Source organism: Pezoporus flaviventris, unplaced genomic scaffold, assembly GCF_033815535.1.
Source record: "Pezoporus flaviventris isolate CSIRO_AGI_PZ_B2104156 unplaced genomic scaffold, CSIRO_AGI_Pfla_v1 ptg000083l, whole genome shotgun sequence".
NCBI classification, from domain to species: domain Eukaryota; kingdom Metazoa; phylum Chordata; class Aves; order Psittaciformes; family Psittacidae; genus Pezoporus; species Pezoporus flaviventris.
In genome coordinates this window covers 4,551,388-4,577,271 of record NW_026892631.1, presented here as the reverse complement: position 1 = coordinate 4,577,271, position 25,884 = coordinate 4,551,388, and the positions used below count along the sequence as shown (strand labels likewise).

Sequence of the window (25,884 nt, the reverse complement as noted above, 5' to 3'; positions counted from 1 at the left end):
CAGGAAGGCAGGCAGCCTTGCTGCTCAGGTGCCTGGTGCCACCAGCTCCAGCATGGGCAGAGGCACATCTGCTCGAGGATGCTGTAAAGGCTCGGGAGGTACTGGTGGCCACTAACTCCAGTCCAGCCCAGTAACATAAAGCCTTTATGGAATGTTTTTCTGCAGCAGAGGGGAAATGGATGCCTTATTTACTGCTCCAGACACGGCCATTCCCTACTGCTGACCTGGCAGCCCGGTGGCTGTGCATCCGACACGCATATCTATTAATGATCTATGTCAGAACCTTGTCCTTCCAGAGGAGTGCCAGGTAGGAGGAGGCTGGTTTCCCCTTATCTACCTTTCTGTTCCTGTGCTGCCTTTTGCTAGCAGAGCTCTCCAGCAGCAATCAGTCTGTGGAGGTGAACAAACATCTCCTGCAGGAGAAGGGGGATGCCTTTAATCACAGGCTGATGTGTCAGAGTTCAACCATGGACCGCAGCATGCCTCTGTGGGCCCTTTCATTAATGATGCTCTCCTCCCTTGTTCTGCGCTTGCTTTGCTCCAGCCTAGCAGAACTACAGGTGCTTTTGTTGGGGCACAGAAGCCATCGGGTGGAACTGGAGAAAACTAAGGTGTATCAGCAACAAAGCCAATGGCACTGGAAAACTGCCTGGATGCTGCCTCCTTCCCAACCCCTCCTCTTCCCATGGCCATGAGGTTTAATGCATCTCCCAACCAAGGCAGCAGAGCCCTGGGTTCTGGGGCCACACTTTATGGGTTATCCCATATATAGTGGTTGAGGGGAGTTTGCAAACCCCATAGGGATGTCCCCATAGAGGCGCTGCTTTCCCCTGTGGGGAATAAGGCCAGGAAGCGCAATAGGAGAGCACCCACAGCTCTTGTGCAGACACAGGATAAGGAGAAGTATATGGGGTTTTTCAACACTTTGCTATGACTGCACCTGAAGCTTCACCTGCTTTCTCTTCAACAGAAGCTGGGATTGTCACTACAGTAGTCTCAATGCACAACACCTCCCTTTTAAAGGAGGAAACAAACCATCCTTACCTTCGCTGCAGCGCAGATCTTTTCATCTAGAAACCTTTAAAAACTCAGAGGTTTTCTTTGTTTAAACAACATAAGCAGCCTGTCAGTTTTATACCCCACCTTTCAACTGAGTCTGAGATTTCACATCTCACGGAGCTCTTCAAGCACCTTTCCATCAATGCTTTTTAATCTTTCTTTCCAGCCCTTATGTCAGGCTTTTGTAAGCCCCTTAAAGCTGAACACAAAATAGCAGCAGGTACCACAACCTCTGTCCTTAAGGGATTTTTTGCTGAACTAAGAACTGGCCCTGGCAAATGAACTTTGTGCTGTGGAAAAGTCCATGCATTCACCCAGCCTGAGCAGCCTGGATCTCCCGCTGCTAAACGAGCACAAGGAATAGAGAAGGAGATTAATGACACTTCTCAGCATGCATTACCCTGCACTGCCTTGCTGTCCATCATGTGCAGCTGAATAGGAAGATTCTCACATCTTTCAAACAGCTTTTTCTAGGGGGAAAAATGAGGGTTTCTTACACATTTATGACCTAAGTGTGAATCAGCTCTGAAAGAAAGATGAGCCGGTTGGAAACCTGGATTATGCACTTGTCCTACAGCACAGGTTTAATTTGTTTAGGGAGCACAGTAACGAAACCACATGGACCAGTGCTAGGCCAATCCTTAGGTAAAGAAACCAAGCTGGGTTATGATTATATTAACTTGCTTGCACAGACATGGCTTTTATTAAGATATAATAGAAATCCTTTCAGTTCTGCCATCAGTTTTTAAGCTGGCTGGAAGCCAGTTGCAGTGGCTGAGCCTGTGTGTCTCTTACATGACCAAAGTAAGCCAAAAGATGACAAAGATGACCTGTCCTAAGCTAAACTTATTAAAATAGTTATAGAACTTATTTAATATAACTTATTAAAATAGTTCAGACTTATTAGTTTATATATGGAAACAGTTACTGCATTTCTTGCATAGGGATAGCTATTCTGTACGAAGCAGCTTCACCTTAGTACACCTGCATTACAGTTGAGGTGCAGTTCTGTAAAGCAGACAGCTCTGGGACGAAGATTAAGCTGGCCTGAGGATCTCTGCTCAAAATTGCTGATTTAATCAAGTTTGCCTGAAATTGCACTTCTTCTGTAAACCACTGCAAGTCAGATTCAATGAGAAGAAACCGCTCTGTGCACCAGCTGTCCCACAGGGACTGGGTTCATGCAGTGGCCTTGGGATGCTCTCAAGGCTGAAACAGGTCTCTGCCCTCCTCCAATGGTGCTATTGGGGCAGCCCAAGGGGCATTTCAGTGCTGGGTGAAGAGCAGGTCCCTGGGGCCGTGTGGCCACAAGACAGATGCAGAGACAGGCGACACACACACGTACAGAGGCACAAGTGGACTTGGGCTGGCAGTGGGCAGCACTGACCAAAATGAATCCCAAACAGCTTGTCCTGGCTGATGCTCGCTGCTGTCCATGGGGAGCTGCCACAGGGCAGGAGAGTAGGAGAAGGAAGAGCAGAAACAAACTTACCTTGTGAAACTTTGATGGTGAACAAAAGGAGGCAAAGGAACATGAAAGAAAGAGAGAGGGAGAAATGTAACTGTAGACAATATATCCGAAACACATGGAGAACCAGAAAAGAACGAATAAATCAGGGCTGCAGAGCAAACGGAGAACAGCTGCTCTACATCAGACACTCACACCAGGGCTGAACACTAAAATCCTTGTAATTGAAGCAGATGGATTCATTTGCGGCTCTTGTTTAAAGAGGATGGAGGAACCCTCATCTGCTTTTCAGCTCACCACTTGCTTGTGCCCACCAGTAATGTACAGCCACAGTGTGCCTCAGCCTGGCTGCATGCTGCAGACCCTGGTGGTATTCCATATCCCTAGGATACTGTCAGAACTCACCCTACCGCAGCATTTGGTAGGTGCTTCTCTCAGGCATGGTTTGGGGAACAGCAATATTTAGATTAAAAAAAGAGAAAAAGTAATGGGTCTAAGTGGGCAATTTGTCCTCAGCATCCCCTTCACCTCATGAAGGGTTACCAGCTGGGTTAGGATGTTGTTCTCCTCAGTGTCTCTCAAGTGCTTTCTGCACCCTTTCCTTCCCAGGGCAGCTGCATTACCTGCACTAGCAGATGCCCTGCAGAGAAGAGAGTCTCAGTGATGCTCTCCGAAGCGCTTTGTAGCCCAAGCGTACTGTAACCATGCAATCATCTGCTGCTGCTTCTGGCAAGCTCTGAGTGCTGTAATTAGCAAAGGAGCGACAAGCAGACAGCAAGATTGCAGGCAATCTATTGCTACTGGCTGGCAATCAGTCCCTGAGAGCCAGATGCCCACTGCAGGAGCAGGGGCTGCAGCAGGACTCCCCGTCCTGTGGTACCACAAGCGATGGCACCTTGGCTCATTCACAAGCCCACACTTGACTCTTCGGCTACATTCATTAGAGGCAAAACAACGCCTGGACAAACAGTCCCGGACTTCTGTCCCCTGTGCCACCCCAGTGTGACATTACTGCATTGATTTCCGTGCTATTTCTGTCAAGAAACGGCACAAACCCTTTTATAACAAGCTCTGTGCAGTAGGGGGGTTCCTGGAAAGGCCATTCCTCTGCCTTCGCTGTGCACAGCGCAGCTAATGAAGACGTGCTGCGTGGGCTGGGGACAAGGTGTGCCATCAGCAGAGGGAACCTTGCCCAGAAAGCCTTAGGAGGCTCATTTTCCAGTTTGTCTTGGCAAGCCAACTAGCTGTTTCACCTCGGCTCCATGCAGCCATGGCAAAGGGGAAGCAAGGGGAGAGTCCCGATTGTTTCGTTCAAAGGAATTCAGTATCTACCTTTGCCTTCGGACAGCGCCTAAAGGAAAGGACAGTTCCCAAAGCCAAATGGTTGCTTGAAGAAGATGCCTGTGGCATTTAATGGGGCCAGCTGGCAATCCATTTAAATTAGCAGAGAAAATGACCCATGCCATCGTGCTGCCAAAAGGAACTAAAGTGTGACAGCAAAACTGCATTCAATTAATCTTCCTTCTGCTAAAGGGCACCTTACAGGAGATGAGGGCTGGATGGGACTCTGTGAGGTCAGTTGATCTCTTCCCATGTCCCGCTTTGCTTGTGACAGATGTGGGTCTACCTGCTGTTGGGGTCTTCCAGTGACAGAGAACAGATCCTGCTGTGTCACCTCTTCAGCATTTTGACCTTACCAGAGGGAAAACGTCTCCTAATTCCACACACATCTTCCCTGCTGTTTAAGTCTGTCTTAGGCTAAACTGCAGCCCTCTCACGTTTACTGCCCTGCTGAACCTCTTCACTGCTTGCTGTCTCCTGGTCCTCTGGACTCTCTCCAAGTCGTCCATGTGCAGTACGGTATCCAAAGCTGGCCATGAGCCTCAACGCATCTTTATGTGTGCTAATAAAGGTGAGGGGACCAGTTAACATCCTACAGGCTCTGCTCCTACCTGCCTCGTGGTGTTTGCTCCCTCCACAGCAACTCACTCTCGTGCAGCTTGCGAACACTGAAATACAAGTTGCTCCCTAATGTGTACTTCTGCACTCGATGATAATCCTTCCTTAGTGTCCTGAGCTTGTCTCCACTGAACAGCATTTATTCATCAGTCCATTTCTTTGATTTGCTTGAATCCATACACTGCCCTCACACATCCATACATAGCCTTGTAGCTGGCTGGCAAGCCCCTTCAGTCCATCACTGAGCCATGAATGAAAACACTGAGCAGAGCTGGATTCAGGAGGCACCTTTCAACACACATCATTGCCTTGTATCGTTCCAGTTCAGGAGCACGCATTTAGAGCACAGTTCTCAAGTGCATTTTCACCTAGGCCACCTCTCCCTGGTCTGTGGGTAGGAGAACGTGTCAGTGCCTGAAAGTCGGGAAGGATGGGTGAGCACCACCACCCAGAATGGATCCCTCTGCCACAGAAGAGGATCAGGACGGTCTGACAGCTTGTTCTGGACAAACACGGGCTTACTTAGTTTCTTCTGATCTTCTTTAAGCATGCAATCACTTGATGGATGCATTTTGATTATTTCTCATAGGAACTGAAGTGTATCAGATTGGCCTGTAATTCTTCTTGTTTTCTTCTCATTAAACACAGCATTATGTTATCCCCAAATCTCTGCCTCGGAGTAAGCTCTCCCTTTAATAGCTGAGAATTAGCACTAGAAGACGAAAGACATCATCAAGCCTTCCTAACTCCCACCCAACTCTCTACCAGCTAACAGACAGGCAGGTCCTGATTCAGAGACTTGGGGATCCATCCTGATTCATCCCCTCAGCAAAAGCTGGAGCATGCCCCTGAGCTCCAGCTGCTTCCCACCCTTCTCCTCACTAATAGCCTCCATCAGCTTAAACAACCACCCCCTGTGCCCTTCTGTAGCCCATCAAAACCATATGATACCCTCTCAGGGATGCCTGGAATTGGCCGTTTCAAGGTGAGGAAGACCAGAGGTGGGCAGTAATTCCATATTTAACCATTTCCCACCTGCACTCAGACTCAAGTTGCAATTGAATTGCAAAAAGGTGTACAATTTCCATCTAGTGCATCAAGTAGTTTGCACACAAACAAAACCCAACCAAAGCAAACTGTTTCCTGGCACTGTTTTTAAATGGAATGTCTTATTTGTTGCATTTGAGAGTTATTACCCTTTTGGGGGGGTTTAACATGAAAACAAAACATGAAAACCCAACCCATGTGGGGTCTGACAGGGTTGCTTGATCCAGCTGGGAGAAATGGATCACTTCTGTTCTTTGATTGAAAAATGAGTTTTTTCCTTTTATTCTTCACCAACCACGAGCTGTTTTACTTAGCCATTATTTTCTCTGCATGGTGAGTAAACTTAAAAACCAGCTATTTAATGAGACAGCAAGAAACTGCCGAGGGCTGCAACTTGTCAGATTATGTATAGCTGGTTAACATAAGACATGTTGACCCCTCTTAACCTTCTCGACTGCCACCAGAGGGGATGGGATGAAATACTGTTGTGGTAGCTGGAGAGGGACTCTTCATCAGGGACTGTGGTGATAAGACAAGGGGTAATGGGTTTAAGTTTAAACAGGGGAAGTTCAGGTTAGATGTAAGGAAGAAGTTCTTTACTGTGAGGCACTGGAATGGGTTGCCCAGGGAAGCTATGAATGCTCCATCCCTGGCAGTGTTCAAGCCCAGGTTTGATGGGGCTTGGAACAACCTGGTCTAGGGTGAGGCATCCCTGCCCAGGGCAGGGGCTTGGAACTGGATGATCTTAAGGTCCTTTCCAACCCAAACTATTCTATGATTCTATGGTTAGGGACCTCCTGCCTAACCATCCCCATCACGCACTGCTCACTCACCCTCTGCCTCCCAGACTGGTGGGGTCCAGCAAGGTGTGGGGCACAGCTCTGGGGCAATACTTCCAAGGTGCATGGTTTTCCCCAGAAACCAAACTGGAAAACCTACAGTAAGACCCTCCTGACCTCCAGCTGCTCTACCTGGAGGACACACATGAACAGGACCATGGAGGAAAGCAAGTCATGGTTTTAGCTATAGCCCCTTATCCAGACAGATGCTTTCCTGCCTCTCGCCACAACTGCACACTTGGGTCCTGCCAAACAGCAAACTGCACACGGAGGCTATCCAGCAGAGGAACAGCAGGAGAGCATATGATTATGAACATGTAATTATGGGGTTACACACAGATTGGGCAGGTTCTTAAAAGACACATCACAGATGTACACTGATTCACAATCTAGCCTCAGAAACAGCCTGGGCTACCCCTGCTCTGTGGGTACACCTGAGAGGAGACTTGGCAGGTGGTTTGCAGGGAAAAACAAAGGGCAGTGGTGCCTTTGAACTGAGGAAAGCCTTTTGCCTCGCTTATGTTCGGGTTTTAAGCATCCATTGCTTGTTCCTCATGGGGATTGCCCTTAACTCAGCCTGTAAATTGAAGCTGGCTCAGCAATTAGGGGTTTGGTGAGTGGGTTTTTCCATTTCATGATGACAAAGTGGAGCCCCTTCCAACCAAAAAGCAAAAGCTGCTTGGTAAGATGTCCTCTGGGAGAAGCTTCCTTTTGGGAACTGCCTGCCCTGCCAGCCCCCCTGAAGGATCTCAGGCTTGTTTGGTTTGGGGCAATGCCCACCAGCCTCTGACAGCCTTTGGAAAGGGACTAGGGTGCAATCATACCCTGAGCTGTGGGCTGCTTCTGGCTTTGGAGGTGAGGCTGTCACCTTGATTCTCTGTGATACCATATAGGTATGATACAACTTTTACACCCACAGAAGTCGTTAGCAGATAAAGCCACAGATCCTGTGTTCTAGACTGGTAATGTATACTAAGTGGGTGACCTAAATTATGTATGTTTATAAAAGGATTCCTCTTTTCTTCCCCTAAATTGGTGTTTTGGATACTCCTTAAGGAGTGTAAGGGAAACCCTTCTGGAAGTAGCTAAACACTCCTCCTCGGCCTAAGATCTTGGTGTTAAACATCAAGAACAGCCTCTGGGTCAGTGTATTCTCGGGAGGATCCAGGAGAGCCCCCAGGGCTTTTCTGGGTACAGATGGCTCTGTCTGCTCCCTGGGAGCAGGACCAGTCCGAGGGAAGGTCTCGCTGACCAGACTGATGCAGTTGGAGTCACCAGGGAGAAAGGGCTTTCTCGTTCAAACACACACACAGAGGTGACCAGGGCAGGACAGCAGCAGTCACAGTGCTGGGGGACCTCATCCCTTCCTGCACTTTTCATTTCATAAAGGGGAAAGGAAGATCCTAACCCATGAGGCTCTTCCAGATGTGTCACAGGGCCCACCCCAACCATCTCCCAGCCTGCTGTGTTTCTGATGGGCTTGCAGAGCTCATCCTGTGGCTCTTTGTCCCTACAGTCCAATGGCCTGCAGAGGCATTAGCAACCCCAGCGTGGATAGGAGAAGTCAAGGGGGGGTGAGTGCACTGTACTTACTTGCGAGAATGACCATGTCCATCCCCCAAAATATACTCATAATCCAGCCAACCATCACGATCGCAGTCAGGATCTGAATCAGAGCAGCAGCAATGTTCAGCCAGAACACACAACACATGTGCCTGTCGGGGAGGTCAGTCCGGGCTCCGCACAGCACGGTGAAAGCGGATACAAACGTTCCTAGGGAGAGAGCAGCAACAAAACACCCAGTGAAAGCCACGGCTTCATGCCAGATTCCTTCCCTTAGACCCACTTATAGCATCCCGCTCCTTGTGCTCCCACTGCAGTGCTGCGAACACAGGAGGGCAGAGGCACAGCCACATCTCACTTGAACACACTACTTTCTCCCATTGAATCACACCGATACGAACCAGGACAGAAAATAAGCTCTTTGGGTTTTAGCTCCTTGCTCCTCACCCAACAGTAACCACTCATGCACTGTAGGCAGGTTACAAGGGACTGATGTGTTTGTGGAAATACCAGTCTGCCTTTTTCTTTGCCTGGTGGGTCTCTCTTGGGGTATTTACTACACAGAAGCTCTACAATGGAAAATTGCACCAGAGTTAAGAGCAGGACTGGCTCTAGAAACCCGTGCAGGTCTGTCAGTCTGTTACTGTCCACAGATACTGCTCTGGAAGGAGCACACAAAGTAAAAGGGATGCTAATGCGGCACTGCATCTCTGCACAATGCCTTCCCCAGTCACAAGTCACCTGAGAGCATGTTTAAACAAAGCAGGAGTAGCTAAAACAAGGCTGGAGCCATAAAGCCAGGCGGTTTGGTGTTGCAGCCTGTGGCTCTGCTTGAAACCAACATAACAATCACCCTTTGGACTTCCTGTGACAATTCAGATGAAAGGATCTTGTTGATGTATGGAAGTTAAAGTAGGGGAGGAATCCACACCACAGCAACCTTTGCAAAGATTCTTCCTATATGTACCAAATATACTGATCATCTATTTGCAGGTGATGTCCTGAGCCCATGGCAAGCCGAAACCTGCAGCCCGGGGAAGCTTTGTCTGTCTCACAACCAACCTGCAGAAATACACAGGTGAAGAACAGAAGAGACTGTTTCTGACCCCTACAGTGTGAGAGCTGCTGGCCAGGAGGTTCAGTCACAATGCATGCATGCATTTCAACACTTCTTAACATTATGAACTGTCTTTGGGGTTTTTATACAAACACCGTATTGCTAGGGCAGGTACAAAGGTGCAACGTGGATTGTACTGGATAGCCTGGTTCTGTGAAACGCTTTCTTTAATGAATGTCTAGAATTAAAAATCCTGCAGCACAATGTCCAGTGGTTTCTACAAGCATTACCCCTTTTCCTGTCACAGCATGAAAGCCTGCAAAAGCCCTGTAAGATGTGACTGCATGCGATCTTCAGTCCCCGCAAGCGCCTTGTTAAACTCGGAGGAAGGAGGGAGTCCCTTGGTTTAACTGAAGATGGGGAGGCAACACTCAGTTTAAACCTTTCTAGAAGACCTCACCAGACAGAAAGAGCAGAAGGACCTGATTAGGAGCAAAATACCACTTCATCCTGCACTGCCAGGGTGGTGGAGGAGGTAATCTCTTCCATTGCTTTATCGCCTTCAATAGGTCACAAGGATACCGGGCAATCAAGATGCTGAAATGCTGGTGAAGGCTGGCTACAGCCTGGTTTTAATCTCGCCATCCTCTGCAGGCTTCAGCTCCAGCATCTTCCCAACACTCCACCAGCTCCTGAAACCCATTCATCTTCCTGCCACTGGCTCCATCTGCTCCTATGCTCCCTCCTGCTCTCTTTGCTACCTGGAGCAGCACCAGGGCAGAGGGGAATGGGGGAGCGCTGCTGGGGTGCTGGGAGGCAGCTATATGGCAGGGAGAGGGGCAGCCTCTTCTCCCATGGATTTCCATGTCTTTTGTGTCCTCCGTTTGGCTTTATGTGAGATCTCTGCCCCACTTCACATATTTTTTCCCTTACAGTTTCTCCAAAGCAGAAGGAAGCCTGGAACATTCCCCCATGCTTGTGATATCGTTGTCTGCAAAAGTTACACCACAGCACTCTCTGAGATTAAATATGGATTGAGGCAAGATCAGAGACTGCGTGTTTACATTTTCCCATCAGGATACAGAATCTTGCCAAATGGTAAATGAATGTCTCTTTTTGAAATGAGAATGAAAACCTTTCCCTCTTGCCTTACTTTTAACTCTTCCAATATGTTATGACCAAAAAAAAGGCCATAAATGAGCAATAATTCTTAAGCTACAGTTTCAAATCCTTCCAGTGAAGCTTTTAAGATTTTTACATCATTAGTGAGCTGCTGAATTAGCTGATTAATCCCCTAAGCACCACAGTGACTAAGCTAACGGCCAGTCCCATTCAGAAGGGAATAAAGCAAACAAAGCAGTTGAGGGTCCTTCCTTGGACAGGGAACTGACATAAAAATTAGGATTAAAATCCCATGGACCTTGGTTTACGATTCCCCCTTCAGGCCATTTTCCTACTCATGGGAGCCAATTCATTTTCTGTATTAACTATGATTAACTTTGGGAGGGTGTTGGCATTTTTAAATACAAGGCTTGAGACATGCCAGCAGGCATAAAACAGGAGGGGGTTTTTGCTCTAGTTCACATATGCTTTAAAATGTGAAGCAGAAGAAAGACTCTGAAATGCATTTGCCAAGGTAGATGTTTTCCCCTTAAGAAGCCACTGTAGTCACACATTGCCGAATATGGAAGCATTTGCATCTGGAAGCAGAGAGGTGGAGAGGAGGAGGAGGAAGGCAAGCAAGCTGGATCTGCTGATAGCTCCTGACTGCGTCAGAGCTGGGCCACCAAACCATTTCCCCTCCTGTCCAAGCATTCAGACCCTTGAATAGCTATGGCCTGGAAATCATAAACTTGGTATACAAACTGCAGCTGGGATGATGCTGGCCAAATAAATCAGCTGCCCCCAAAGGTCTCAGGCTGCGAGTGTAACCAGCAAACACACAAACTGCTGACATTGAAAGCAGATCTAAACTGAAAGCCCCCATATGCCAGTGTAAGTAATTTATAGCAAGCGTTTCTTGTATCTTCCCAATGAAAAATACCCAAACCACAGTAAAATCTGGGATTATTTTATATCACAGTAATTAGCACAGGGAGGGCGGGAGCTGAGGTCTGTGCTTCGGGAGCAGCTTCAGGGCCAGGCTGGGAGGCAATGGGAATCCGAGCTTACTCTTTTGACTCATCTCATCTCACATGGGGCAGTGTCAGACAGCTGAGGCATCCACACAGGGCTGGGCAAAGAAAGAGAGCCCCTGGGAGCCTGTGTTTGCTTTTGCTGTCAGCAGAATTAGGGTATTTTTAGATTACACCATAAATATGGAAGGCTTTTTGTCTCCAACAGTTTAACCCATTGAACATGAAGGGGACGTGTTATCTGCAGGATAACACTATGAAGAGAGAGACAATTTCTCTCCTCTCCGGTCTGTTGTCCTGCAGGACCAGTTCTCCTCTCTGGTGTATGCTGGAATGTGTGCGGATGTATGGATGTATGCATGGCCTTCCCAAGAGCATCGCCCACTCCTGGCCCCACGGAGTACATCAAAATAGTGCAAGAGGAATAGTTTGGGGTTCCTCTTGGAGGAAAAGCTCACACCCTGGAGAGAACCCTCCTGGGTCACAATGTTTGGGTCACTTATCCTGGGTGGAAGAAGACATGAGGTCAAGCCCTGAGCAGTCTCCTCCATGCTGAGCGCAGCAGTGACTGTGTTATGGAATATCTTAAGCTGCATGAGAAGTTTTCCTCTCCTTTTTGTTGTTTGCAAGAAAGCCCATCCTGGGCACTCCAGCAAAAGCTTCAGTCAGACGTGGGGCTTGGCACAGTTCATGTGCAGGACCCAGCTCTGAGCACGCTTCTGATGGCACCACCCCAGAAACATCAGAAGTGGTTGGAACCAGGGTGCAAAGCAGAGGGAGACGAGACACCGATGGCCACAGGGTAGGTGTGATTTGAGCACACAGACAACCGGTTAGTGGACCTCCCACTGACTATCAGATACCTGAAACTTCATAACAGCAAGCATCTGTGCTGCAAGGAAACCACGTCTGATGAGCTGTCCTGCTACAGGTGCAAGAACAGCACAGTCAGGGCAGCAGCATGTGCAGATGATGATGATGATGATGATGATGATCCCGATTCCCTAACCTACAAAAAACCTGGAGACAGGTTGGAGCTGGGAAATACCCCTTCCTCTTCCCATGAGCTTGGGGATCATTTAGGACATTATATAGTGCTGAGAATAAGGCAGAGGTGTGGTGCTTCCTTTCCTGCTCCCAGAGGGAAATTTAGGGCCATGTTATAACTCAGGAGTTGGAGCAAAGCTACAGGTAAGCATACAGGAATGAGATTTGAGGTGTCCGTGGGAGTAAGTCTGTTGGATCGACAGTGGGGGATGTAATTAACGTGTGTGTTTTGTGGGGAGGAGATATACCTGTGTAGCTGTATTGTGTCAGGTGGGTGCTCTGTGTGGGGACATGTCTGATGTGCCTTTGAATCTTTTTAAGTGACATGATTATTAGCTGTCACCGGTGTTGGCAGGTACACGAGGCAGATGTGGATGTGCTAGGTCTTGCTTGCCTGAGTCAGAAAAACTGTGTGAGAAAGGTGATAAGGGTTGTACTTATTTCCTCAGTCAATATATGGCATCTATTGGTCAAGACATTGTTGGTTCCTAAGGGCTGTGAACTCTTTTATACCCTAATTTGAGCTGTAGGGCATTGTTTCAGTGGTGGAAGCCTCCCATCCTTGGCATTAATCCATATGCTAAACTGTAGTCCTTTGGGTTATGATGAGGGAAAGAGAAGTACTAAAACTTGCCCAAGAAAGGGCTATAGCGGTGTTTGCTGATGCAGAAAAGGCTTCCCCTCTGCTTAGGCAGGTAGGACTGGGCTGTGAAAAGGGCACTGTTAACAACACAATGAAGTGAAGCTGCAAAGCATTAACACTGATTGTCTGCTGAAGTCTAAAGCAATTGCTTGGGTCTTTGCTTGAGAAAACAGCAGCAAAGTACAAGCCCCTGGCAGTGTTCTGGTCAGTGTGCGTCCTCACCAGTGCCTTGAGTCTCTGCTTGGCTGGAATTCACTAGGACTTAGACTGCACCAGAGAGAACCTGCTAGTGCAGATGTACCACCTAAACCCTCTGAGAGGGGAGCTTTCTTTCCAAGCTTCCTGGACAGAAAAGGCTGCTTCAGAAGGATACTTGATGCATCTGTGTGTGATCTACTATGGCTCTCACAGCCTGAATACAGTGCTCTTGTCAGGGCCTTAGCTTCCTCTGAGAGCTGTGACTGTGGGCAGGAGGCATGCAGTGAACTCCTGGTTTGCAGCAAAAGCGGAGGCTGGAGCATGTCACCCTGAGGGAGCTAACCTCTTCTGATTACCTGGGCCAGGCTCCATGGCCAGGTGTGCTCCTTGGCCAAGAGCATATTCCCACCCAGCTGCCTCAGAGGCACTCCAAGCAAGCACCAGAAGACACAGAGCCACTCATCAAACAGGTCCCCTTGAAAAGAGGTGCACACAGCAGCACTCCTGGAGCAGAGCATCCAGCTGAAGTGTCTGTGGCCTTCTCACATGGAGAATCCTGAAGAACTTGTGCTGCTACTATGGGCTGGGGCCAGTGTTTAGTCCAGGGTACGGCAGCTGTCGTTTACACACACACAATTCACCTGTCAGTGGGTGCTGGGACTTGTCATCTCTATGCTCGTTGTATTTCAAGAAACAAGACTGCAATGTAGTGCTGCAGTGCCAGCGAGGCTCAGGTGTCCCACCCAAGAGGACGCACAACCTGAGTGTCAATGGTGTTCCCTATGTCCTTCCCCTTGTAGCCCATTTCAGCCATGGAAGTAAGCTAGGACTCAGTGCAATTACCTGGTTTTCTCTAAGAAATACTGGTGGTTTAGACCAACACCTTAAAGGCTTGGGGGTTAGGCTAAAGATTAATTAAATAGCCATTGGCAAAGCTCTCTTTCCCATCCCAGTGTCCATACAGACTAAAGCCTACCCCTGCCAAATACACTGCAAGGGGGTGGATAGGTGGCTTTAGTGATTTGAGAGGGAAGAAAGCAGGAGCAGTGGACAGCTTGGAAAACAGGAGCCTTGCTTCATCCCAGGCAGCAGCTCTTAAAACTGAAAATCTGAATCCCATACGTAACAAACACTGCTGCGAGGGGGGAACACCAGTGATGTGCAGGCACCTTGGTGGCAAAGCAAACGTCAGGTCTCGTGGAGAGCAATGTGGACAGGACTCGGGCAAGAACAGCAGGAGCCGAAGGGTAGGAGAGGGAGAAGAGAAAGGGAAGGAGGAGAGAGTGGAGGCAGCAAACGTGACAGAACCTAGATGTTGCCATGGAGAGTAGCTCACGAATTTTCCTCCATGGCCTGCTATTAAAAATGCTTTGTTTAGCTCCTGCCAGGACACTGGTTTTGTTTTCCCCTTCCATATCGGAAGGACGTTCAAAGTGAGTTCTGGCTCTGTACAGTCCTACTGGCTTCACTATGGGCAAAAAACCACAGCTGCTTCTTGCGGTTCTTGTCTCCGCAGGATTTGTTCCAACTCCCAAGTCTACAGAAGGCAGACTGTGTTTAAGATCAGCTTTCTGTTTTCCCTATGCATGTGGAAAGAAGTCCAGCATGTTCCAAAGCGTTATATGCCCATGACTGATCACAACTGCTTTAGTACATCACTGCAGCTCCAGCACTGAGCTCTGCATCTGTTTGTTATTAGTAGGCTTGTGTCATGTGGTCAGAACAGACTTGGTGATGTTTATGTAGCATCTACACAAGGCGGCCCACGAGCAAGTAAGATAGCACTGCCTTTGCATCAAAAATGAGACTTTTCCTCCTATTTAATGCTTTAGAAAGTTAACTCTTCTGAAAACGCAGCTTTTTAACACAAACTTTAAAACCTGACTGCAATAAACTTTCACAGCTAAAAATACACAGTGAAATTTCAAATTACACAGAGGGGTTGCGTGAAGGTGAAGTGACTTACTAATGCTTTAATTATATATGGAGCCATTGGCATTATTTTTACTCTGCAATGTTTTGAACACTTAAAAACAGCCACCCATAAATAGTGAGACTGCAGCACAGCTTGTTCCACTGCCAGACATTCCACAATCATTGGGTGAAGTTTTTCAATCCGGCCCTAGGGTTTAATTCTGTTGACTTTGTGCTTCAAATTAAGGGTGTGCTTGAAGTATTTGAGGTTGGAGAAGTTCTGCTGCTGAATGGTGATGCAGGGCCCCACTGCGTAACATATGGTAGTGGAGCAGACCTCAGACTTCTGCCAGGACAACCTGGTCTAGTGGAAGGTGTCCCTGCCCATGGGAGGGGGGTGGAACTGGATGAGCTTTAAGGTCCCTCCCAACCCAAACCATTCTATGATAAATTCTTTACCACTTACCTTAGCTGACACACGGGTTAACTCTCTGAACACAAAGCAATTTGTCACCCCTTCCCAGCTTCTTCCTGATGTAATGCTAGCACCTCACCAACAGCCATCTTCCTTCCTAACCTGTTCCGGCTCCTGTTTGGGTCACTTGAGCATCCCTGCCTGTCCAAGTAGAACTGTAGCTGTTCACTACACCTGCCTTGTTGAGTGTCATGCTATAGAGATATAAACACTTTGCTGAATGTACAGAAGTCATCCTTTAGGCACAAGTAGCCTAGCAGCTTGAGCTCCAGAGACTAATGTGGCTTGCTTCTTTCCTGCAGCTAGACTAGCTTGGTTAAAGCTAATATGGTTCTCAGTAGTACTCTGCAACTTGTAAGATAGATGTTTGCTATGAAGCAGGCCACAGGCTGTCTGCATGACACAGAGAGGAAACAAAGAGCCTAAATGACATGCCCTTGTTCTGCGGCTAGCCAGAGGCGCTGCTATGAAAAGAACCGAGCCACTGCAGCCTTACTTGTTTCCTTGCTAATGGAGTAAGGAGAGAAGTCCAATTAATTGGCATCCTTATTAAGTATGGAGCATTGAGAGAAATAATGTAATTGGCTTCCAATTACAACAACAAACATAAGGCATGACTGCTGTTTACAGCATAGGGCACTTTGCTATAGGCTCGTCTGCCCTAAGTGGATGCATTCATGCTACCCTGTAATTTTATCAGCAAATTAAAAGCTATGTTCCATGGAAATAATCTTACTTGCTGGTCTCACTCTGCTGTCTCCTGCCATGCAGAACTTCCTGTATTTGCGCAGTCTACAATGAAGCTAGGTGCTTATTCCACCCTGTACTCCCCTCTCCTTGCACCAGCTACCCAGGAACACCAGCTTGGGTGCTAGCCATGCCTCTCTTAGTCCCAGGCTGCCCTGTACCTACCTACTGCAGGGGCTCAGGATCCAAGTGACAGGAGAACCAAAGAGATGGGAATCTTCCACTAAAATATCTCATGTTTTTAAGACTATTATCCTAATTCACAGTTCTCGAGCATCCCCAGAAATCAGTTTTCTGGGGGCTTTTTTAATGTACCTCCAGAAACAAAATTTGAGTCATTCCATTTTATGCTGTTGATATATAATTAATTGGGATGTGGCTTTTCATGCAAACTTTACAAACCTGGAAGCTTCAAGAGCAGAATGTCTGCAGAGAGTCCCTTTTTGCTTCTGAGTGGCCATGAAACCACCTGTAAGGAAAGCTTTTTTTGGCTTTCTGATACCTCCAGTTCTGAAAGGCTCTCAGAAATGAGCTTCACGAAGGAGAAAAATAAACAGGAAAAGGCTATGGAGTCTCAAGAACTTTCACAAAGGCTCTTGCCAATTATATAATGATGAACAGAAGTTTATTCTTTATTGCCTGTACCCGGTAACACTCATTTTTGTGGGGTACAGAGTGGGAAGAGGGTGTGTGTGACCTTCCAGTCTCAACCCCCACCTTTAGTGAAGGGCTCACAAAGGCACTCGGTGTTCTGCTGGGCGAAGCCAGATCAAATGCTCATCTGTTTTCCTGCTGCTGCCTTCCCACATATAATTAAGCGCTATTAGTACCCATTTCAGGGTGCCCTTCTTCAGCAGAAGGAAAGCAGCAGGCTAAGGGCAACGTAAGGTTCTTTCTCCTGCTTTATCTGTCTGCATTCAGACAGGCAGCCACAGCTCAAGGTGAGGTCTGCAGCTTGTCTGTCTTTCTGATCACTGCCTTGCAATGAATTTTTAGCCCTTTGAAGCTACCAAACTGCATTTGCTCTGCTTGTGGAAGGATAGATTAACTACTGAGATTCACAGAGCGGTGAATCTGAGCTTGCTCTAATACCCTGGAGTCCTTAACTGTGAAGACAAGTTATCTTAATTAGGCACTATCAAGACACAAAACAGGATTAACCTTATTAGACAGTTAGATGGGGATGCAGAGCAATTAGGTTTTGCTACAGATCAAGACAACTGAAATGGAAGAGTAATAAAGCGCATCAGCCTCCAAAATCACCCCAAAGTACAAGCTATCTTTTAAGTTAGCATAGGAATGTAAAACAAACCCATGGCAAATGTACAGAGATAAATGTGCAGGAGACTAAAAAATACCTTTCTTTTTTAACCCAAGATATATCAGTGCATGCATTTTGAGCCCAAGTGTCTCAAGCAGGACTTAAAGGGGACATGACAGTTACACTTGGTAGCCCAGAGGTGTGGTGCTGCACCTGGGAGTCTGGAATATGTTTTGGGAGACCAGAATTCAGTCCTAGCTTTACAGCTGCTTGATAAATAACTCTTAAGTGGTGACTTTCTTCTTGCAGTGCCAGAGTAACATTATTAAGGTGCTAGCACCACTAATTTCAAGTCTTTTTTTCCCCTATTTAGCTAGTCTTGTCTTGGGTAATTTAGTATCTTTCATGCACCTAACATGATGGGGCTACATCCCTTCTGTTCAGTGCTACTGTAAGTCAGATAGTGACCAGGTCTTGCTTTTAAAGGATAGTTTTCACAAAAGCATTATTCTTTCTTAGGTGAAAAGTAAAGCACTTTATCTACTCAACCCTCTGCAAAGCTGCTGTTTTACTTACGTACATAACATCTGAAATATTTAGGAGGTGATGCTTTACACTCTTAAGTTTGCCTTTGGTACCTCCAGGTGATTCAGACAGAAAACAAGCAATCTCATTTCACCATAGTTTACCTAATGGAGAATACAAAGATGTCCTATCCTGTCCGGCAAAACCACAGAGGATGACAATGAACCACACAGATGTGGGCTGTAACAAACCCAGACTCCTTGGTGGGGAAGATGGGAGCTATAATTGTAGAGGTGAAGCATATAGCCAGAATGAGCTTCTACACATCACCTGCTGTCTATGATCTTGCTCCTATGAGGAAGATGGGGAGATCTAGAGTCTTCTAGAGCCTTTCTGGTTCCCCATGGAAAGGCCTCAGGCAGGCCAACAAAAGCAGTGGAGAAATGAGCTGCTGGCAGCAGAGAAATGAGCTGTGGTACCTTATGCCTGACATCGCCCCACTGCAGGCTCCATAAATAGAGCAGGCTGGAGTGACCCCTGATCTTACAGATTCTGTGAATATGAGCACCAGCCAAGACAAATGAATTCAGCCCAGCTATCATTGTTTTCTAAAAGGAAAATTTCTTACTAGGTGGAGAAAATGGAGATTATGGAGGTTACTGCACTGTATCTGTATCAGCAAGCACCTACAATATCGTGGACAAGAACATGAGCAGCCTGCTCTCGTATAACCCACTTGGAGGAAGGACTAGATGACCTCCAGAAGTCTCTCGTCTCTTCCAGCCTCAGCCATTCTATGGCATTTCAGTAACTTTAACTACTCTACACAAGCCTTAGCTAATCTTTCTGTTTCTCTTCCCAGAGCCATGCCACTACACAACTTGAACACAGGGCTCTTCATGATTTTTTCAATTTGATTGTGAAGAGCTGTTCTGGTTCTTAAGAGATCAGGTGCAACTACTCTCATAGCAATCAGTACACCCAAGCAGAAAGCATGTCTGAGTTGCTGATCGTGCCAAAACAGGTGAACTTCACGTCAACAGCTCCCCCCACTTTGACACTTGCCCCTCTGAGTGCATGCATGCTCGCTCATCTCAAACAGCTCAGCCAGCCTCTGACGGGAGATACCTTTGTACTAAGAGGAAATGGTGCCTTATATAAAGTGTGGGCTTTCTTTAAATGCAAAAGAAATATTGACTTGGATAAGAATCATTATTTCTGCAGGGTCTAGTCCTCTTTTGTCTGAAAGCAAAGCTAAAGCAAACAGCACAGCTTAGTTGAGCAGGTCAGAAACACAGATGAATACAGGGTCATGTTCAGGAGCCAGGTAAATGCTTCTTGGACAGCTGTGTCCAGCAAGGTCCAGCTTCTGCAGAGCCAAGTAAATGTGCTTGTGAGATTTTACATGTGGTCTTTGCATCTGAATGCTCCCTGCACACCATGTCTCTAGGAGTTCCTGCATTCCCAATTTTCAGGAAATAGAAGCTGATTTACACTTAACTTCTGCTACAGGACAGATCTTCCCTTTACTGAATGAGTTCCAATATTTATCTACTGGTGAGCATTAGACAAAAATGCATATGCATTTGTTTGTAGGTATCACAAAGAACCAAGTTCCCCACATCACAATATAGCATGCAATTATTCTGAGTGAAATATGAAAAGTAATACCCCTATTATACAGTGAGTCAAGGACACCATTATTCAGAGGTTACAGAAGATTTATACTGAGTGAGATGCACCAGGGAAAGTGTTATACAATGAGAAACTGGAAATTATCAGTTTCATCCTGCCTGTGGTTCTTTTATATAATTCCCATGTTGAATAAGTTACACTCAGGTTAGGGATAATGGTTAAATGATTCAACTCTTCTATGCAACACTGCTGGAAGCCCTTATGTAAATGCTAAAGGGTTCACCTGAGTTCTTTACCAGTTTTCTATGGTGTTCTCTAAAAAGGGCTGGTTTCTGGGGAGGGTACCAAGCATGCCGAGGAAAGGGAATCTGTATTTGCTATTTGCATGCCAGCCAGGACCTCAATGTGGTAGGCAATGTATGAACCCCGGAAGGGTCTCCCTGTTCCAAATAGCTCATCCTGCCATTCTTAAATATTCCCAAGGCTACTTCTGCCATATCTTCCCCTGAACTGGTATCATCTACTCTCTTAAAAGTCTCTGGAGTGACTCAAAAAGCTCCATAACCTCTAGGCCACCAAGGACTGCCGCCTGCACCTTGTGAGGCTCCTTTGGTTCAGGACTGTGGGGCAAGCAGCGGGGAAGGCAGAGGAACACATCTCCTTGGAAAGATGGGGTGGGCACAGAAGGAAAACCCTTCTTGAAAGGGCAGGCACAGCTGAAGGCCCATCCATCTAAACTTTATTTATCGCTCTTGTTGTTCTTTTCCTTCTGCCAAATGCCATGTCTATATTGGGCCCAGATTAATCTCTGTCATAAATCCATTGAGTGCTACAGAGTTACACTGGGGATTAATTTGGCTCATCAGGTCTAACCTGATCTTGGCAGCAGTTCAGTACAAACAGCAGAAAGACTATTCTTTTGAATAGTAGTAACAGGCTGTGGTGAACGGTCCATGCCTGCTGCTCAGTGCGAGCCTGAATCAAACTAAAACGTGAACTTGAACAGGGCCAACATGAATTGCATGGATACGTATTCAAGGAGAGCTAGAAATTGCAGGAAATCAATCCTATATGCATGCTTGCACTTTCCTAACCTCTTGGCAAGTCTGTGCTGTGTAAGGAACAGGTTCTGCTCCATGCAGCAGGCAGTGTGGCTGCTCTCCTTGCTCCCCATGTGAGCAGGACCACAGTGCCTGGTCACGCTGACAGGCTCTCCCGCCTTGTTGTGTGCCTGAAAGCTGTATAGCTGGGAGAGTACTTATCCAGCTCCTCTAACTCCATGGCTTCTCATAGCTGAGGTTTAAGCTCATTTCTGGATTTACTCTATCACTGTTTGCTTGTGACACATACATTCACTGTGATGTGAATTCAGTTTATGGGACTGCATAGCTGAAACAAAGGTGAGATTTACACTTTACCCCACTACAGAAACAGGCCTCTTGTAAGTCTCCTACTTCGGCAGAGTTGTGTCAGTCCTGCAGCTCCACTTGTCCCCAGCTAACCCCAACCGCCTTCCTCCCTCCCTCTGTCCTGCAGATGTTGCAACATTACCTCGATTTTCTTCTCTTTTGCAGATGAGTCTTCAGTCCCCTCTGCAGACCTTAGTGACAATGGTTTCAGCAAAGAGCCTGTGTGAGTGCTGGGACCTCTGTATTTCTCTCTCCTATCATGTCCTCCGTATCTCTCACCCTGCTTTACATCTTTCTCTTCCTATTTCAGAAGCACAGACTGAGCTTCCCCAACTCCCTTCCCCGTTTTCTGTTCTTTCCATACCATGCCTTCTTCAAACTCCATCCACACACGAGCCTTCGTGTGCCATCTCTATTTCTATACCAGTGACTCAGCTCCTGTGTATCTTCAGGACACTTTTCCCATGTCCTGCCTAGTCCTTCTGTTATTTCTGCTTGAACATTCTTTTGTCTTAGCAAAGATGGCAAAGTCAAACTCCATTCCCTTGCATAGTGAATGCTTCTCACTGACACCACCAACCACCTTCTCATCAATCAGGCTCGCAAGTGAAGAGAAGGAGGAGAATTACATATTGAATTCCTCCCTCTCGTTTTCCCATGCATTCTGGTCACCTCAAATACTTTTTCCTTTTCTCTTTCAAGTCAACAAGTTCCATGTTCTTCTTTCCTTACATTCATTTCAATCACTGTAGCCTATTCTCCAGCCAGAATTTCCCTTTGCACACCGTATCAAATGCTCTCTATTCCAAGACTTCTGGAGCTGATGAACATCAGTTCCTGTTACCTATATACACCCTGCAACTCAACCTCCACACCCGAGTTGGGGATCTGTTGTAGTTCCTGGCACAAGGTAACTTGTTGCAGCAACTTACACAGTTAAATGTCCCCATCCATGTTTAGAATTTATAAAGGCTAGATCAGCTAAATCACTGCTGTGTGACTGTACTCTTTTGAGACTAATCAATAGGTCAAATACTTCTTACACACATAGGTATCTGCAGTTCTAACCACCAAATAACATAAGGCTATGCTTTCACCTGCCCAAAGTCAGTAAGTAGTGGCAGAGACACAGCTATTCACTAGCACAAACCATGGCGAGTTCATGCTTCCCCCCCTTAAAGCATTGGGGTACTGTGTGCTCTCTGAAATGATCCACTCTTTGAACACTGATATACTGCTATATACCACAATGTTCTCTTCCTGCTTAGCAGTTCCTTACTCTTCTATGCTAATTCCTATAGGCGCCTGAAGTTTATTTCTACAGTTATTACAGCTTCCTACACTTAAACATCAAATAATCCCACATTTCTAGCTAAAATAATTAATTTTTCTTTCATTTTACTCAAAAATTGAGCAATTTTCTTCCCTCACATTTTACAAAATAAGATTCCTAGTACAGTATTGTACAAAAGCAACAATCTGACACATTAGCGCTATCCTGCCATCTTTTATTGTGCCTGCAATGGCAAAAAAAATCAGCATGTATTTTTAGCTGACTGCTACACAGAACAATCTGATAGCAGAAGCCTGTTATTGTCATTTAAAGGAACATTTGTTGAACCAGATGCAATCATGAAAAATTACCTTAAATTTTACACTTAGTGTTTTCTAAAGAAAAATATCTATTCCATCCAAAATCCAAAGTTGTCAATGCACTAGGACCACGCCACAAAGCAGCTGCATCTTACTGCTTTCCTCGGCACTGGATTGGAACAGGACCACTAACACTGACGCATCAAAGCCATCCATAGCAAACTACATGTCTCTATCTCAGATTAAAGTGATTAGGACAGTGTGGAAGGGCCTACTGTAGGATCTGAAGCCTGTAATGATCATACTGTGCTCTAAAACTGGAACCACTGTCCTGTGGTGACTCCTTGCAAGGAAAGATGATGGCAAGAAGGGAAGTTTAAGCTCAAGATCCACAGATCACCCTGCTCTTTGTGCAAAGAGCCTCAAAACCAACCTGTGCCTGCAAAGGTAGAATGAATATTGTTGCTTAAGCTCCCCCATAACTCTTCCTCTGCTCTTGGGGGCACTGGACTAACCTGAGCTGCCATCGGGATTGTGTTCAGCCTTCTGGCTGAATGATGCCTTGCACAAAGCCCACCATGCCTTACCTCAGAGGTGGTGTGTTTGGCAGCAGGATGCTTCAAGCCAGTGCATATGCTAGTAGCTATGAGTCATGTGGAACTTGCTCTTCTATTTGCCTATCTGACAGAAGGTAAGATCAGATTTGGGGTGGGATGAGAATGGGAAGAGGACTGGAAGAAGCAAAGACAGTGTGATCAACTCTCACTGCTACTAATTGAACTAATATTGATCAAAATACACATAGAAGAAAGGTCAAAGGCTACTACAAAAGAGGGATGCAGTCACAACTTGTGGGGTAGCAGTCCCTAAATCGGAGCATACCTTAAGGAAGAAAGGAGTAATAGGAGAAGGTGCTGGAGCTTTTGCTGACACATTAGTTGGCTGTACAAAGCAGAACCTGTCTGGTGCTGTGGAAGAGTTCAGTATCATCATTGCTAGCCTAGTGGCAAATCATGTAAGACAGGCATAGCCTGCACCATTCATGGTATCTGTGTGAAACATCACATTTTAGATCTGGGATTAAGGCGATACAAGGCTATTGGAAAAGTGCTTTTTATGTTCCAGTTAGTGAAGATTTAACAGCTGAGCCAAACTGCTCAGCAGGGAGAGAACATGAACATGGTTCTTATCCCTCTCAAACGTCTGGCCCGAAACTATTTATAACCCTTCAATATTTCTTCTACATATGCAAATAATTCTGCATGTATTTTTCTCTTCTGTTTTGAACATACTGATACTTCTTTCCTAATGTCCATACTAACCAACAGCAGCCCTTTATCTAGTTCTCCCTTCATCTTAGCATTTCGTAAGTTACTGCAGTCAACTCTGCTCATTAAAGGTCTTCCTCTGAAACATCTAGTACTGGATACAGCACGAGCTGCAACAGAGCAAGGACTTTGTCCTGCAGGACTTCCATACCCTCGGTGTAGACTGCAGCTGTGTTGTTATGTGGATACACAAGGAAGATGGGACCTAAACTATGGTTTATGCCATCTCTGTAATACCAATGCACATAACTTGATACCTCTGCCATTATTCCATGCTGAGAAAGAGCAGTAAAGACAAGGGTTTTGTTCTAATCACTACAGTAGATCAAAATTACCTTGGTTGTTGCCTGAAGGCTTTTCAGTGCTGATGAAATGCTCCTGCAACAGCAGGAAGACATCTAAATTTGATGTTTCTAGCTCCTTTCATACTGCCTTTCTTGAGGGTATCTTTTTCCAACATGACAGTGTTTGTATGGCTTAGATGAGCCCTGTTGCTAAGAAACAAGTCCCAGCTGTGCCTTTAAAACTCTGCCTTTAAACATACAACTCAAGGAAGTATTTTTCTTTTCATTACACTGTATTGTGGGGTTTTATTAAGATTTCTTTTAAATCAGATCTGACTCTTGGGGCTACATTTATATCGCAACCTTCTGGGGCAGGAACCATTCTTCTGCCTGTACAGTGCCATGGTCACCTACACAACTGTATAATGCATTTTAAAATGGTACATTTTAAGGCCACAGGCCTCATTTTGCACACAATCGTGGCATAAACAAGCAGGAACACAGTGGAACCTACTTACTGCAAATATCTGTTAATACTAAACTACAAGGCACAGTACAAATTGGTGTTCTTTTAAATGGCAACTCTAGGGTGCATCTGTGCTTGTTTGGCTTTGGGGTCTTTTGCCATGTACTAACTAAAACATGCTGAAGTTCCCTTCATACAAGACAGCGTGTAGCATTCACAGGCATAAAGCAGATCATAGGATCCCGTGAGGGGGTAACCAGCCCATCCGAACTACCGACTGCCTCGTCCATCCTACTTATTCATTGCTTTTTCACTAACGCATGGCACAGATACCACCTTGCTTCCTGTTGAACACAAAGTGCAAGAGTGATGGAGGCAGTTCATTAAAAACATCTTCCTTGGAAGAGATCAATGGAAGCTAAAGTATGGCTGTGGGATTTGAGGGACTGAATGGACTACGTGTCCATGTAGATTCTCTTGCTGGTTCTGCCACTAACTTCCTGAACAATCTGCAGCAGGTGACTTCCTCTGACTTCTCCATTCAGACTGTAAACACTCTAAATGTGTGACATAACTCTTCCTTCATGTTTCTGTACTGTAATAGGACTTACCCTGCTGAAGTACCTACTTGGCACTTGTCACACCAGTAGAGAGGACTTCTCAGGGAAGACTTATATCACAGTCACTGAAATAAGGTCTTGTGTCATTTATGTATCATTCCTGTTCCTAAGCATGCTAAAGAACATTTAGTAGTGTGTGAAGTGTCATAAATATTTAAAACAACCTCACTTGTAAAGGAGAAAGCAGAGTAAGTTTTGTGATGCAACAGCCTCAGATTGGTTGCTGGCTGATTTGGGAAGTCCAACTTGGTACTGCAACATAGGAAGAGTCTTCCCTGGTTTTAAGTGCAATGTAAGAGCTCAGTTCTTCACAGTCATACTCAACAGGAACAGGCTCAAGGGGCTAGCTCAATGTTAGAAGAATTAAAAATCCTAGAGGCTCAACATCACACTGCTGCACATTGTGGATTCTCAGTTCTGATAAGTGGGTTTAGCTTGACATGGGAAGGTTTTGTATCTGATTTGCACTAGTTCAAATGACTGTTTGTTGCTCCCAGCAATGTGACCTGGAGTCCACAGAGCAGCTAGAAAGCGGACATCCTCTCTGACCAAGTCTGCCTTGGCACACAGACTAAATGAGCACTGAAAGAACATCTAGTGGATTGTAAGCAC

At 46.1% G+C, this 25,884-nt stretch overlaps 1 protein-coding gene across 3 annotated transcripts in view; it reads right to left on the bottom strand.

The window, feature by feature from the left end:
• STUM (stum, mechanosensory transduction mediator homolog) overlaps nt 1-25,884 on the bottom strand; it is a 42,739-nt gene that overhangs the window by 4,340 nt on the left and 12,515 nt on the right. For 2 of the 3 annotated variants that reach the window (XR_009747182.1, XM_061475205.1), the window contains exon 2: nt 7,966-8,145. Coding sequence is in view for 2 of the 3 variants with exons in the window: in XM_061475205.1 (XP_061331189.1) it covers nt 7,966-8,145 (180 nt within the window). In the remaining variant the exon portion in view is untranslated. Of the gene's footprint in view, nt 1-7,956; nt 8,146-25,884 lie in introns of all 3 variants that reach the window. The other variant, XM_061475204.1, reaches the window with a different exon arrangement.